This window comes from Sorex araneus, chromosome 5 (assembly GCF_027595985.1).
Source record: "Sorex araneus isolate mSorAra2 chromosome 5, mSorAra2.pri, whole genome shotgun sequence".
NCBI lineage: Eukaryota > Metazoa > Chordata > Mammalia > Eulipotyphla > Soricidae > Sorex > Sorex araneus.
Genome location: NC_073306.1, coordinates 139,850,564 through 139,865,742, shown reverse-complemented (window position 1 = coordinate 139,865,742; position 15,179 = coordinate 139,850,564). Strand labels below are relative to the sequence as shown.

The following is a 15,179-nucleotide window of genomic DNA, read 5'->3' as shown; positions in this document are numbered from 1 at the left end:
GTGGGGGAGAGCGCAGCCCAGGCAGCCTGAGGGGGCAGTGAGCAGCCCCCGACCTTCCTCCTTTCTGTTCCTCGGGCTCCCCCTGGCCCTGGGGGCCCAGCTGGGATCTGGCGTGCAGAGCTCTCAGGCTTGGGGTGTCTTTATGGCCCTGTGCCCTCAGGGTCCCCTTCCTGGGGGCTGCCCGTGACATCGACAGCAGCCCTGAGCTTGGCCTGTTTCCCTCAACGCTGGTGAGGGCCTGGCCTCCCCAGCACAGGGGGCTGGAGGAGCACAGTGGGAGGGCACTTGCTTTGCACATGGCTGACTGGGATTGGGAGTGTGCACATGCATGTAAGGCATGCGTGTTTGCATGCATGATTCTATATCATGCATGTACACACAGGCATGTGTTTGTCACATGTAGACACACATGGTGCACGTGTGTGCACTTACATGCATATGTGTGCTCATGTGTTTGTAGATGAAGAGTGTTTATTACATGAGTTTGTGCATGTGCCTGTTCATGTCCACTGAGAGTGTTACTTTGAGGCATTGTTTATGTGCTCATGTGTGCATGTCTGTATGTGTAGGGTGCACGCACATAGACACGTGTATGCATGTGCATGATTGCTTGTGTGTGAAATCTTGCTGATAGGTGCAAGCACGTCTGTTTCTATCAGTGTGCACATGTGCACCTGTGGATGTACTACGTGTATGCATGGCTGTAGATGCATGTAGGTTGAGTACTGCATGTGTGAGTATGTGTGCATGTATATGGGGGGGGACCCAAGGCAGCTGGAGTGTTGGGTGGAGACATCCTGGAGACTCAGTAGAGGGTAGGGCTGAGGGGCACAGGAGCCCCCTGGGGCGAGGGGGTGGGGAACACGGAACCTGGGTGCTGGGCTTCCCATCCTGTGTTCGATGCCGGCTTTAGCCTAACATATATGTCCTTCCCTGGCGTCAGGAGTGCCTGGCCTGCCGGTATTGCGAACAGGCGCGTGGCCAAGCCTTTCCCCAGCTAGCCGATGAATGAAGCCATTTCACTCAGCAGCTCCCACCCAGCCGCTCCGTCTGGGATGCCTGTTCAGCTCCTCAGCGGCTGCAGCCAGGGAAATTTCCGGCAGGACAGAGTCAGCGTTCCTGCACCCGCGCTGCCCAGCAGAGCGGCAGAAACACAGGATGCGCCCCACAGAGGTGGGGGCCCTGCCCAGTCAGCCCGAGTCTCCAGCAGAGCAGCCGGGAGACAGCCCCGCTGTGCCCAGGCCTCCCGGCAAGAGGCACGCAGGAAGGCTGTCTGCTGGTCAGGAGGAAGGGGTGCCAGCTCCAGCCACGTCCGGCTCTGCGCCTGCCCTGGAGGCCCCTCAAAGCTGCGGGGAGTAGAGCCCCGTGAGATGGCGCCCTCTGCTGGCCACAGGAGTGGCTTTGCTCACTCTGGACCCACAGACACAGGAGATGCACAGGCAAATGGACACGCGTACTGAGCACACGGGAAAATAGATACCCGGGCACATGGACATGCAGACATGCAGACACGGCAACATGGGCAGGACATGGAGTGTGTCAGCAGCAGCACAGTCACTGGAAGAGAGGGGAAGACCATCCCGCATGACTTGCATCCTGCAGACACGTGGCTGACCCACGGCAGAGGCCTCAGACATGCGAACATGTGGTGGACACTGAGACACGACTGCCTGAGAAACGCCCAAGACATTCAGCGACGGGCTGGTATGAGGCAGACAGGCCCTTCAGTGCAGAAGGAAGCTGTGCCCCGGAGCCAGACACTGCAGCCACCTGCCCTATGGACACGTGAGAAGATACAGAGCAGCAGGGCACGGTCCAGGTGGGTGGGCAGCAGGCCACTGTGCACACTCAGACATACCTGTGCACACCTGTAGGCACCTGTGCACATACGCAGACACACCTGTGCACACACGCACACAGCCGTGCACACACGCACAGCTGCGCACACACGCAGACATATCTGTACACACACCTGTGCACACATACCTGTGCACATACACGCACATACCTGTGCATACATGCAAACACTTCTGTGTACACAGTCATACCTGTGCACACATGCAAACACACCTGTGCACACACATGCAGGCAGTCTGTGCACACACACAGACACCTGTGCACACACGCAAACACACCTGTGCACACACATGCAACCACCCGCATGAGGTAGAGCCCTTAGAAGCAGCAGCCAAGCCCGTGCCTGAGCTCCTGGTCCAGCTCAGGGAGGCGGCACAGAGGGGCATACTGGCACGGACACAGCGGGGCAGGCACGTTGGCAGCAGCAGCAGGATGGCTCAGCAGAGGTGGAGGTGCCATCTGCGCCCCCAGCAGAGCTGTCCGAGGACAGCAGTTTGGGGGACCCTCTCCTGGACCAAGAGGCTCTGCCACTATGCAAAGGGCTCCTGCCTGGGGAGGACAGGGACACCTCTCTGGCCTAGTGTCCACTTTCTGGTCATTTCTTGGCCCAGGCTAGGGTGGGTCCTGCCCCCCGCAGGGACACTGGGAAGAGGGGTCAGGGAGATGTGGGGATCCCCAGTGAGTAGGCGCAGGACCAAAGCACAGCCTTGGTGGCTGTAGGGACTGCACAGTGCAGGCTGTGAGTGACCACATTCAGCGGCTGAAGGCCCAGGAGGACTGTGCGGACAGTGGAGGGCAGCTGGGAGAGGGCCTGGTCATTCCCCAGACTGTTTTCTTTTTTGGTCTGGAGGCCACACCTGCCAGAGCTCAGGGCCGACTCCTGGTGGTCCTTGGGGGATCCTGTGAGTGCTGGATGGAACTGGGCTGTGTCTTGTGCGAGCCCAGTGCCCTGCTCGTTATCTTCTGGCCCCTGGGTTCTGGGGGCAGCGATAATCCTTACGGGAGGGCGGGAATGTGGCACTGGCCGCAGCCAGGGAGCCCCGCCCGAGGGCTTCAGTTAGCTGCTCCTAGCAAACGCTCAGAGGTCAGGGGAGATGATGGGGGGGTGCAGAGTTCACTCAGCATTTCTCTGAGAAGGGGGCTGCCAGGAGGGGCCACACCTTTGGGTGTCAGTGCCGCCACCCTTCGTGCCTGTGCCCCCATGCGCCCTGCCCCTGCCTGTGAGAATACGCACATGTGTGTCCTCTGTGCTCATCACCTGGCGGACACACACTCACCTTCCAGGGAAATCAGTCCTGGACCACGGGGAAGCAGGGTAGTGGGGCAGGGAGACGACAGGAGGGTAACTGGGTACGGACAGCACAGGGGTTCCAGAAGCGCAGTACTTGGTACTTTCAGATTTGAGCTCAGGGGCTGGCATGACAGCGCAGTGGGGAGGGCGCTTTCCTTGCACATGGTGGACCTGGCTCAATCCTCAGCATCCCCTAGGGTCCTCTAAGCACTGCCAGTGTGACCCCTGACACCGCCGGCTGGGGCCCCCAAGCCCCAACTAAACAGACTCTAGCTCAGTGGCAGAGCACATCCCATGCTGCACCTCGTTTCTGCTCAGGCCCTAAATAAACGTGGGCACCTAGGGGACAGGGCAGGCCAGTTCCACCAGTCTATGGGCAAGCAGAGACGTGAGTGCCACCCTCACCGCAGCCAGTGCCGCTACCGTGTGGGGTGGCCACGGGGAATGGCCGGGACCTGAAGTGCGTCTTCCCTCTGGGCACCAAGCAGCCGGACCCAGGCAGGTGGGCACCTGACAGCCCCTCGAAGCCCCGCAGGCGGGCTGACATCCACCAGTCTGGGCACGCACAGGCAGGCTGGCAGCCCCACTCCCCAGCCCCCACCCCTCCGCCACAGTGCGTGAAGCAGGATGGGGCAAGGGGACCATGGCAGTCAGTGTGGGGGGACACACATACTCAGGAAATCTGTGTGGGGTTCAGTGCTGTGCCGGGGGCTACCTCACCTCCTCACAGACACACGTCTCCTGGAAACTGACAGCTCTGTGCTCACGGTCCCAGCACCTGTACTCAGGAAGCTTCTGATCCACCCACAGGTCTGCCTGGCCCTTCTCACACCAGATCAGACACCAGGAGATTCTCAAATTTGGTGATCGAGGGCACTTTCCAGAGATTAAGAACTGAGCAGCTGTGTGTGTCACTCAGTGGCCAAGCCTGGACTCTGCTGGTCTCCAAGGGCTGACAGGGCAGACCCTCGAGCCACATCCAGGCAGGCTGAGGAGACCCCAAGCACCCCGCTGCTCCGCAAGTAGTGATGTGCCCCTGGCCCTGTGCCTGCACAGGGGCACCTGGTCCTCAGTACTGAAGGGACGGCGCCAGGTGCCCTGCCCAGTCCCCTTTGGCTGGGGAGTGTGGGGTCAGTTCTAGCATAGAGCGGATGGCCAGGGAGAGGCTCACTCACGGGACCTCTGCTCGTGATCTTGGTTCAGACCCTGCTCTGACCTGCCAGCTGGGGAGCAAACCGCTCCCATCCCCTTTCCCTTGGCACCTTCATTCTTCCGGGCTTCAGAGCCACACCAGTGCCACCGTGCAGGGAGTGGCAACCACACGGAGTATCTGATGGCAACAGCAGGGCTGGGCGACCCGCCTGACCACAGCTCCTGGGGCGAGGCACCAGGCCAAGCCTGTCAAAACTGACTTCCACAAAAGCATCACGGTGCCACGTGTCCTGCCCAACCCTTCCGTGACCATCTGCAGACCTGAGCAACTGGGAGGCTGAGGACAGAACGGGCCAGCCATCCTGACCAGGCCCCACGGTCAGTGGACCCGTAGGGCCTCCCAGTGCACACTCCAGGCACCCACAGGACTGCACCGAGGGGGTCCAAACACACTTGCAGCTCCCGAGCTGCCCTGCCAGGGGCACAGGTGGGCAGGGGTGTCATTCCCCCATACCCACCTGCGTCCAGCTTGGGGGCTGGAGATGTCACTGCCAAATGACAGGGGATCCCCAAAACAATGTGTTCAAGGGGGTCACAACTTCTTGAGACCATTTTGGTCATTCTTTAAATCGAAGAGAAACCTTTATTTATTTAATTTTTTAAGAGAAACCTTTATTTTCAACAAAACTGCTGAGATGGTTCCGTGATCCAATAGGAAAGTCTCTCACCACATACAGCACCAAAATATCTATTTAAAAATGAAAAATCCCACACAGCCCACTTGTCTCACACTCATTTCCCAAGCCACTCAGCCCAGACCCAGGGGGACGGTCAAACGCAGCGCCACACACGGAGTCCTCACAGCAGATCCAACACGTACAGTCTTTCTCAGGAAACAAAGAGCAAACCCAGCCGAGGAGATGCAAGGAGGAGGTGCTGTCTGCCCATGCGCAGAAAGCAAGGTCAGGATCAGTGCTCGGGTCCGAGTGGGCACCCTGGGCGCCATGGCTCTCAACCCAGGCATGGAGCGGCCAGGCAGTCTCCGGCAAACTTCCGGCTCTGGCTTCCCAGCGCTCATCGGGGTGGTGGCTCCCTTCAAACAGGATCCGGGCCGAGAGAGAAGGAAGGGAGGGAGCAGCTCTGCGCCCGGCTCCTGCGCACGGCTACTTGGGCTCCTCGATCACCCCCCTGCTGAGGTCTGTCATTCTGGGGTACTTCACCTTCTTCTGGTCCAGCTCATTCTGAGCCCAGAGGAGCAGTTTCAGCAGCTTGGCCAGCTTGGGCGTCGACTCCCGGTTCTCGTAATCCAGCACGGCCTGGTTCACCTCGCTCCACACCTGGAGCACAGGCACAGTGAGCGGCCCACGGGTGGGCTGGCCACCTCACCCGACGCTCCCTCCCTTTGGAAGCCCGGGCCCACACCCCTTCCTGCCCGGCACAGGGGCTCAGTCACACGGCCTCCGGCCTGGTGGCCTTGGGAAAAGCCAGGAGCCAGGCTCGCAGGGGCCAGCAGGGCGCTGGTCCCGTCCTCACTGGCAGGGGAGCCTCAGGGAGAGGGGACAGCCGGCTGGGAGAGGCCACTGGGTGCGGAGACCCTGTGGGGAGCGGCCACGGGGCTAAAACAGGAAGGACGGGAAGAGCCTGCAGCAGAAGGTCAAGGCCAGTGGGAGAGCCCTGGCCCCGGGCAGGGGGAAGTCCGGGCCAGTCCGGGCAGGTGGGAGTGCCCTGGAGGCGCTCACCTTCTGCCGCTGCATCATGTTCAGGAGGTCCCCAAAGGGCGACTCCTCGGGGTTGTCGAAGGCCAGCAGTGCCAGCGTGCGCTCCATCTCCGTCAGGCACTCCCTGCTCTCCTCGCCCTGCTCCGCCAGCTGGGTCTGGGCAAACTCCAGCGCCGCCTCTGTCTCCCGCTGGCGGATCAGCTCGATCAGGTGCTGCTGCTGGATGTGCGAAGGCAGCCGGGCTCGGACTCCGAGACCCCACAGCCCCGGCGATGCTCGTCATTCGAGAGCCGAGCTCAGAACCCTCCTCCCAGCAGGCCCCACACCGCTTCCCCCTCCCCACCCAGTCCTGGGGACCTGCTGACTTCGAGCATCTTGGAGATCCTGTATTTGCAATCCCCAAAGCACCGTCAGGAGTGACCCCTAAGCACAGAGCCACGTGTGGCACCCACCCCATTCCCCCAAAAACAACTGTTTTGGAGGGGCTGGAGGAGAAGGGGCTTTCCATGCATGCAGCTAACTTGGGTTTACCCGACTCCCAGCACTCCCTGGGGCCCCCCTGAGCCCCACCAAGTGTGATCCCTGAGCACAGAGTCAGGAATAAACCCTGAGCATCACCGGGTGTGGCCCACCCCCACCCCGAACCACTTCCCCAAATAAATGAACCATTTCTGAGACACATAACAGCTGACTCCAGCATCATTTTTCCCGCACAATTCAGCCTTGTCACTGCGGCTGTCACAAAGGCGCCGTCTAAGCTGGGCCTCCCAGCTTACCTGCAGGTGGAAATACAGGTAGCGGTTTGTGTCCAGGAGCTCGGGGTGGAGACTGTTGACCAAGGCGATGGCCTCCTGAATGTGGCCTTTGAGGATCATCTCCCGAATCTTGATGCGCTCATCCAGCGTCTCCAGATCCACACTGGGCTCGATTCCAGATTCCATGCGGAACTTCTCTGCTGCTTCTTTGAAGCCTTCTGAAAACAAACGAGGCCCAGCTTTGTTGCGTGAAAAGTCGGCCAGACATCGAGTCTTTTCTAGCAACTCTTCACCCTGGCTGAGTAACTTCCACACGAATGACGCTTTCCTAGGTTTGGGTGCTGGTACCAGTGACTCACTAGGGACAGCCCTCAAGTACAGGAAAGGCTCGGCTCCCCCATCTGAGTGGCCAGGGCGTGCTAGAGGACGGACAGCAGATCAGGAGAGCAGCTAGGCACCCACCGACTGTTGACATCAAAGCCAAGGTACTTCTCCCCTGGGGCAGAAGCTTCGGGGAGGCTCCTTTGGGCAGGAACTTCCACAGGCGGAGAGGGCGACCCATGCCTCAGCAGACTGCTCTCATCTCCTGTTTCTGTCCTCCTTCCTCCCCGCTTCTCAACTGGGCAAGGCTTCTGGGAGCTCTATCAAACTCACCAGACTAGCCCAAAGAGCAATGGCTTGGGCTGTAACACACTTTAGAACTTTAACTGCCTCGATCCAGGGCCAGGGAGGTGGGTACGGCCGTGTTGGCCCCGGGTCAAGCATGGTTGATGGTTCACCCCGTGGGTAAGGCGACACGCACCTCAGGCCTCGTCTTCCCAACGGGCTTCTTCCCTCCCTCTAGGTCACATCCAGTGGTACCCAGAAGCTCCTCCCAGCCCTGTGCATGGAGATCACCAGAGACGGAATCTGGGCTTCCCACATGCAACGCAAGTGCTCAGCCCATGAGCTCTCTCCTGCTCCAGACCCCAGAAGGGCCCCTGCCCTCCTTTAACCAATACCCTCCCACCAAAAAAAAAAAAAAAAAAAAAAAAAAAAAGCCAAAAAACAACCTAGTAATGTGTTTTGGGCCACAGCTGGTGCTGCTCAGGGTTTACTCCCTCCCTATCTCTGCGTGCAGGGATCTTGTGGGCTCAGGGACCCACACATGGAGCCAAGAACTGAACCAGGTCAGCAACATGCAAAGCAAGTCCTCATGCTAGCCCCCTTTCTGGTTTTGCCTATGGACCACACCTGGCAGTGCTCAAGTTGGGAGCACCCAGGTAGTACCTTAACCCCTGGACCACCTCTCTGGCCCCTAGAGGAGACTGTCTGTAACCGGCACTGGCCAATGCCTGGACACACTTTCCCATGGGGTCTCAAAGGGAAAGCGCTGAGCTGACCACAGGGAGACTCCTACTCCGGACGGACAGCCGTTACCTGTCACCAGGTAGTTCATGATGAGACGGTTCATGTCTGCTCGCTGGACGTGTAAGTTATTGAGTTTTTCCATCCACTCATCTTTTGTGATTTCATCGGGTTTTTCTGTATAACTCATTCTGGTCTGTTTCTACAGAAGAGAGCTGATCTGAGAGTTTGCAGAGACCTACAGGGTACTTGCGTTACCTTACAAACCAACTAAGGTATCTCTGCGGGCAGCGACGGGCTGGAGATCCAGACGAGGGTTCAAACACACAGGAGGGGCTCGGGGGGCCGGCAGACTAAGGGCGCCAGAGCTAAGGGCCCTGGAGCCAAGAGGCCCAGGAGGAGGCGGTGCGGTCTGGAGTCGCCCCGAACCCCCGGCAAGGCTGAAGCGCCCGGCGGGCGGAGGGCGAGCTCACGCCCCCGAGGCGGACAGAAGGAGAGCGCCGTCGGACCCCGGCAAGGGGCGCTGGGCCGGCATCGGCGCGCCAGGCAGCGGGGAAAGGGAAAAGCAAGAAGCGAGCACCGGCACAGACTCGGGGCTGCCCGCGCCCCGGACCCCGCGCCGGCCAAGCCGGTCCCCACGCCACACGCCCAGCGTCCACGTGAGGGCGAGTCCGGGAAGCCGGGCGCCGCGATGACGCAAGGCCGCGGCCCCGCGCCCGCATCCCGGGCCGGCGCGGGGCAGGCCGCGAGGGGCGGCGCGGCGACGGCCGCGGGCGGGCGTCCGGGGGCTCGGGGCAGCCCCGAGGCGCGCGCCCACCCTCAGCCCGCGGCGGCGTCCCCGCGCCGGCAAGGGCCGGCCGGCGCGCGCGGTCCCGCCGGCCCCGGCGCTCTGGCGGCGGCGCCCCCGGCAGCACGTGGCGCGGACGCGGGTGCGACCCCGCCCTCGGCCCCGCCAACCGCCGCCGCGGCCGGCGCCCCCCGCCCCCGCGCCGCCGCGGCCGGCCCGCCCCCCGCCCGCCCGGCCCGCGGCCATCTTACCGTGCGGGCCCCGCGTCCCGCGCTGCGCGGAGTCCGCGGCCGCTCCGGGGCCGGCCGGGCGGGCGGGTGGGCAGGGGCGGCGGCGGCGGCGGCGCGGGGAGACGCGGCCGAGCGGGGGCCGCGGCGGAGGCGGGGGCGGGGCGGGCGCGGGCGGCGGGCGGAGCGGCGGCCGCCCCTCAGCCGGCTCTCGCGAGACGGCGAGCCCGCGAGCCCCGGCCAATCCGGAGCCGCGCGTGCCGGGGCCCGCCCCCCGGAAGCGCCGCCGCGCTCCGCTTCCGCTCCGGCGCACGGCAGCCGGCGGCGCCTCGCGCTACGGGTTGGCGCGAGAGTCAAACGGCGCCGCTCGGCCCCGGGCCAGACGGCCGCCGTCGAGGCGGCGCCGGGCAGCTCCGCGCGGCGGCCGCGGCGGGACTCGGAGGCGAAGGGCACGGCGTCCTTCCCGTCGTCTGCGTAAGGCCCCGGCGGCGCGGGGCGGGGCCGGGCGGGCGGGCGGGGGGCGGCCGTGCACGTGCTCGGCCTGGGGCGCGCGGGGGGCTGCGAGTGCCGCGGGGCAGCGTCCTGGCGTCGTCGTGACCGGTCCGGCGTCGCGCCGCGCCCGGCGGGCAGCGAGCGGGCGCCCCGGCCTGTGTCGTCCCTGCGGCCCCGCGCTAGCGCCCCCCGCCGCGGGGAAGGACCTTCCTGCCTCGTCCGCTGGCGGTCCGGGCCAGGCCCCCGCCGTCGTGTCTGGGGGCTGTTGGAGACGGTCGCCCCTTCCCCTCGCCCGGGCTTTGTCCTTCCGGCCGGAGGTCTGTGCAGGCGGACGGTCTGGCGGGACCCGCACGGGCGGGGCGGCAGGGCCGGCCGCGGAGCACCAGGCTCCGGGGACGCCTCGAAGGGTGCCGGGCCCCCTCCTCTCACGGTGGCCGCTGCCCGCCCCGCTGGTGCTGGGGCAGAGCCTGGTGGGCTGGCCGGTGGGCTCGAAGGGGACCTCGCGCCTTGCAGCATGCGCCTTTTCCTCGGGGGTCCGGCTCTCAGGGTCCGATGTGCAGGGGATTTGTGCAGTCGACCTTGGGACTGTTTCTCTGGCCACCGAGATCACCCCTTTCGTTTGTTTGGGGGCCACACCGGCAGTGCTTTGGGCTACTCCCGGCGCTGCACTCCTGGCCAGGTTCAGAAGACCCTTTGTAGTGCCAGGGATCGGAGCCTAGTCGGCTGTGTGCAAGGCGACCGCCTTTCCCGCGCTACTCTCCAGCCTCTGTGATGAGACCCCGTGTTGGGGTACAGACACTGGCTCCTTGCAAAGCAAAGATTTTCTACTACTTTTGGGTTTGGGGCCTCATCCAGCAACAACCTAGTTGTTGCTCAGAGTTTCTTCTTGCAGCCCTGGCAGTGATGGGGAACCCTGTGCAGAGCCAGGGATCGAACTGGGGACAGCTCTGTGCAGGGCGAGCTCTTGAACCCCTGTGCAGTCTGTCCTGGAAAGGAAAGCTTTTTCCGATTGTTTCCCCACACACACACACACATTTATAACTTTCCCCCTTTTGCTGGGTGAACCCAGAATCATGCATGCAAAGCTTGCACTATATAGTAGGGTTTTGTTTTGATTTGGGGGTCACTCTGGAGGCACTCAGGTTATTCCTGGCTATTGCTGTATCACTGTCATCCTGTTGTTCATCGGTTTGCTAGAGCGGGCACCAGTGACGTCTCCATTGTGAGACTTGTTGTTACTGTTTTTGGCATATTGAATAGCCATGGGGAGCTTGCCAGGCTCTCCGAGAGGGACGGAGGAATCGAACCTGGATCTGCCGCGTGCAAGGCAAATGCCCTAACCGCTGTGCTCCAGTCCTGTTCCTGGCTATGCACTCAGGAATCACTCCTGGTGGGCTTGGGGAACATATGGATTATGTGGTATGCCAAGGATAGAGCCCGGGTTGGCCATGTGCAAGGCAAGCACCTTACCCGCTGTACCTTCGCTCCATCCCCTGGCCTCCGACCTACAACTGTAGAGATTTGCGAGATTTTATTTTCTGAGCTTTTGAAATAACTTTTTTTTTTTTTTTTTTTTTACTTTTTGGGTCACACCTGGCAATACACAAGGGTCACTCCTGGCTCTGCACTCAGGAATTACCCCTGGCGGTGCCCAGGGGACCGTGTGGGATATTGGGAATCGAACCCGGGTCGGCCGCGTGCAAGGCAAACGCTCTACCCGCTGTGCTATTGCTCCAGCCCCTGAATAACATTTCTTAATGTTGGTTTTTGGCCACACTCAGCTGTGCTTAGGGCTTATTCGGGGTTCTTTGCTCAGGAATACTTCCTGGCAGGCTCAGGGGACCCTGTGAGGCATCAGGGATTGCACCCAGTTTGGCTGCATGCAAGGCAAGTGTTTCCTTGCTATATTATTTCTCACAATACTTCTTTTTGTTTCTGGACTGCAGCTGGCTGTGCTCAGGCCTATTCCTGGCTTTGTGCTCAGAGATCACTCCTGGTGGGGGTCAGGGAACTCTGTCCTCAGGGAGTGAACCTGGGTCAGCTGCATGCAAAAGTCCTACCTTCTGTACTATTACTGGTCTTCAGGCCCAGCTTCTAAATTTTGGGGGGATAGGGGCACACCTGGAAATGCTCAGGGGATACTCAATGGTTACTCCTGGCTCTTTGCTCAGGAATCAATTGGCGGTGTTTGGGGGACCATATGGGATGCTGAGGATTGAACCCTAGTCAACTGCATGCAAGGCAAACACCCTACCTGCTGTACTGTTGCTCTGGCCCTCCCAATTTCTGAATTTTAAAAGCACTTGGTTTTGTAACTCAAAAGTTTTCTGGAATTAAATCTGTAATTTATGGGTGTTAACTTGTGGAAATTCAGAATAAAGCTTTTTGGGTTTCTCTGAGAGATCCCTAATCATTCAGCCTTTAGATTCTGATTGATGTGTCCGTCAAGTATGTTCTCTTTTAATATTCATGCTGGGTTTTTTTAAACTGTGACTGTAAGCCAAACCAGGCAGAAGGAATGGGGATCTTTGAATAAAACACTTTGCTGATTGGATCTTTAACTAGGGTTTTTCCCCCTCATTCTCTTGTCCTGAAGCGCCTTCTTCTCATTGGGCGTGGAGCTTTTCAACTCCTCACGTTTTTTTTTTTTTTTTTCTTTTGGGTCACACCTGACAATTCGTGGGGGTTACATCTGTACTCCTGGCTCTTCACTCAGGAATCAACCCTGGCGGTGCTCAGGGACCATATGGGATGCTGGGATTCGAACCCAGGTCAGCCGCGTGCAAGGCAAACGCCTTCCCCGCTGTGCTATCGCTCCAGCCCCTCAATTCCTCACGTTCTTGTTAGGTTTTTGTGACCCTGCAGAGCTGGCTTCACCTAGTGGTCCTTTCTAGACAGACCTGTAAGGCTGCTCGCTGCTCAGACCCCTTCGGAGGGGCTGGAACTTGGGCTCTTCCGGCTCACCGGCAGGCCTAGCATCTCTTGAGGATGGTCTTGAGGTCTGTCCTCCCTTTTCCCTTGCTGGACCTTGGTCGACTGAGTGGCCCGTCGGGATGCATGGTCTGTTGCACATAGCTTCTTTCTACAAGCCTGCCTCTCACCTTTTCACTGGGTAAGTTTGCTGTCCTGTTCCTAGAGGGAACCACCAGTGGACATGGTGCTCTGGGATGGCTCATACTTATTAAAATACTGCTATGGTCATAATTTTTGTTTTTGTTTTTGTACCACACACGGATTGGAGCAATAGCACAGCGGGTAGGGCGTTTGCCTTGCATGTGGCTGACCCGGGTTCGATTCCTCGTCCGTCTGGGACAGCTTAGCAAGCTACCGAGAGTATCCCGCCTGAATGGCAGAGCCTGGCAAGCTACCCGTGGTGTATTTGATATGCCAAAAACAGGAATAAGTCTCACAATGGAGATGTTACTGGTGCCCAGCAAATCCATGAACAATGGGAGGACAGTGCTACAGTGTACCACACACAGCTGTTCTCAGGACTTCTTCCTCCTGGCAGTGCTCAGGGAACCATCTGCGGTGCTAGAGATTGAACTGTAGGATTTTTTTTTTCAGGTTTTTTTTTTTTTTTTTTTTTTTTTGGTTAAGATTTTGGGCCACAGTCAGTGATGCTCAGGGCTTACTCCTGGCTCTGCTCTCAGGAATGACTCCTTATGGTGCTATGGGGACCATATGGGATGCCGGCGATTGAGTCTGAGTTGGCTACATGCAAGGCAAGCACCCTCACCACTCCATTCTGGCCTCTTGGTAGTGCCTTTTTGCTGAATTCAGGGTAACTTGGACTTAGCATAACAGAACATTTGTCACGAGGTGGGGAAGTCTTTGTTCTGCTCAGGCCCTGTGGATATTTATGGTGCCATTCTGGGCCCTGCAATGTGGAGGACCTGTGGGCAGGCAACGAGCATTTGTGTCAGGCCCACCATGTGCCGAGGGTCAGACCGCAGGGTTTTGTGGGCCTTCTATATATATATACTTCAGGGGGGCCTGAACAGTCCGTGTCCCTGTTCTAAAGGGCTATCTTGGACATTTTGGATGGAGGCATTCATTCTGGTTTACAGAAATGACAGGCTCTGCTCTCGGCTAAAGCAGCACCTCACATTCCTTCCCCGAGAGGGCCCTGTCTGGTGTCAGGTGACACCTAGGTGCAAGGCTGACTACTCTCTCCCCTATTCCCTTCGTTTCGCAGTGTTGGCCACTTAGCCTGAAGACCCTGCATGGGTATGGTTCTCCTTTACTTCGCAGGCACAGTCCACGGCGGGCCAGCTCCAGGCCTCAGAGGTCAGACGGGGAGAACTCTAGTCCACTCCCCCTGCAGTTCCCCGAATGTGCCCTCTGGGGCTCGGGCCAGCTCACTTCACTGGCTGTGTCCATCTTACTGCTGCTTGGGTGCAGGTCTGCTGGTGCTGAGTGGTCTGTTGTGTGAGACCTGTGCTCTGCCTGGTGGCAGCAGTGGCCACAGACCAGTGCTCTTAGCTCAGCCACTATGGGTAGTTTGTCTTGTCCCTGCTCAGCCAGCCAGTGACCTTACAAGGTGCAAAAGTGATTCGATTCATAAATTTTTCAGGAAAGTGATTGAACTTTGTTAGCAGTCTCAGGATATTTGCATTCCCAGGCGGTCCACTTGGTCCTCTACCTCTTTCCACAGTGCTTTCAGCTTGGCAGCCTGTGTCAGGGGCAGGCAGCCCCCCTCGCCCTCCACCTGAGTTGTGCCAAATGGTGCCCACTTCACCGTGGGCTGCTGACAGCCTCGGCCTGTTGAGGGTCAGGTTTGGAGAAGTCTTGCAGCCTCCTCCAAAGTGCCGAAGGATCTGGCTAGCTCCCTCCCTCCCGTCTGTCTGTGCTAGCAGGCAGGTGCAGGGAGTGAAGAGATCCCGAATGCTTGATGCCTGATCCTTTCCCGGGTCCATCGGGTTTCTCCAGTGGGCTGGGACCTGGGGTGAGGGCCCTGCCTCCTCTGGACACAGAGAAGACCTGAGCATGGAGACGCCTCTGCTCCGGGGCTCTCCGGCCATGGGGTTGCTCCTGGCCTGTGAGTCTCCCCAACTCCACCAGGCGCTTCGCAACTCCCCTGAGCCAGCCTTGAAGCCTCACTCTCCCGCCCTCCCAGTCCCCCTTGTCATTTCCACGGACTCTGGCCTTTGTGCCGGGGTTTTTTAGGGAAGAATTTGAGACAAATAGAGGTGCATCCCCCCTTTTGAAATTTCTCCTTACACTTTATATTTACACGCTGTGTTCAGGCATTCCGTATCCCAACACCAATCCCACTACCATTACACCTTCCCTCCCCCTTTGTCTCCAGTTCTCCCAACCACCTTTAAGCCTGCCTTAAAGTGGGCTTGTTCCTCTGGATTGCATATGGGGGGGGGGGGGGGCGGGAGACTACTCCTGGCTCTGCACTCAGGGATCACTCCTTATGGTGCTTGAGGGACGATATGGGGTGTCAAGGATTGAACCCAGGTCAGCCAAGTGCGGGGTAAACGCCCTGGAGTTGTTTTTTTTTTTTTTTTTTTGCTTTTTGGGTCACACCTGGCGATGCACAGG

At 59.6% G+C, this 15,179-nt stretch overlaps 2 protein-coding genes across 4 annotated transcripts in view; one reads left to right on the top strand and one right to left on the bottom strand.

The window, feature by feature from the left end:
* Window positions 1-4,942: 4,942 nt before the first annotated feature.
* Window positions 4,943-9,292, bottom strand: GID8 (GID complex subunit 8 homolog). 2 transcript variants are annotated; one of them, XM_055138972.1, is made up of 5 exons: window positions 9,159-9,292; window positions 8,193-8,322; window positions 6,795-6,991; window positions 6,040-6,237; window positions 4,943-5,637 (listed from the first exon to the last, which is right to left on the bottom strand). In XM_055138972.1, exons 2-5 carry the CDS (start codon window positions 8,308-8,310, stop codon window positions 5,464-5,466), a joined length of 687 nt encoding a protein of 228 aa, XP_054994947.1. In that variant the 5' UTR covers window positions 8,311-8,322; window positions 9,159-9,292; the 3' UTR covers window positions 4,943-5,463. The 2 variants fall into 2 exon arrangements, with proteins under 2 accessions (XP_054994947.1, XP_054994948.1); XM_055138973.1 differs by having other exon boundaries at window positions 6,795-6,988.
* A 161-nt stretch (window positions 9,293-9,453) lies between these two features.
* The window catches only part of DIDO1 (death inducer-obliterator 1), a 43,926-nt gene continuing 38,200 nt past the window's right edge, over window positions 9,454-15,179 (top strand). For both annotated transcript variants that reach the window (XM_055140645.1, XM_055140643.1), the window contains exon 1: window positions 9,454-9,608. The gene's annotated coding sequence lies outside the window, so the exon portion shown is untranslated. The remainder of the gene's footprint in view (window positions 9,609-15,179) is intronic.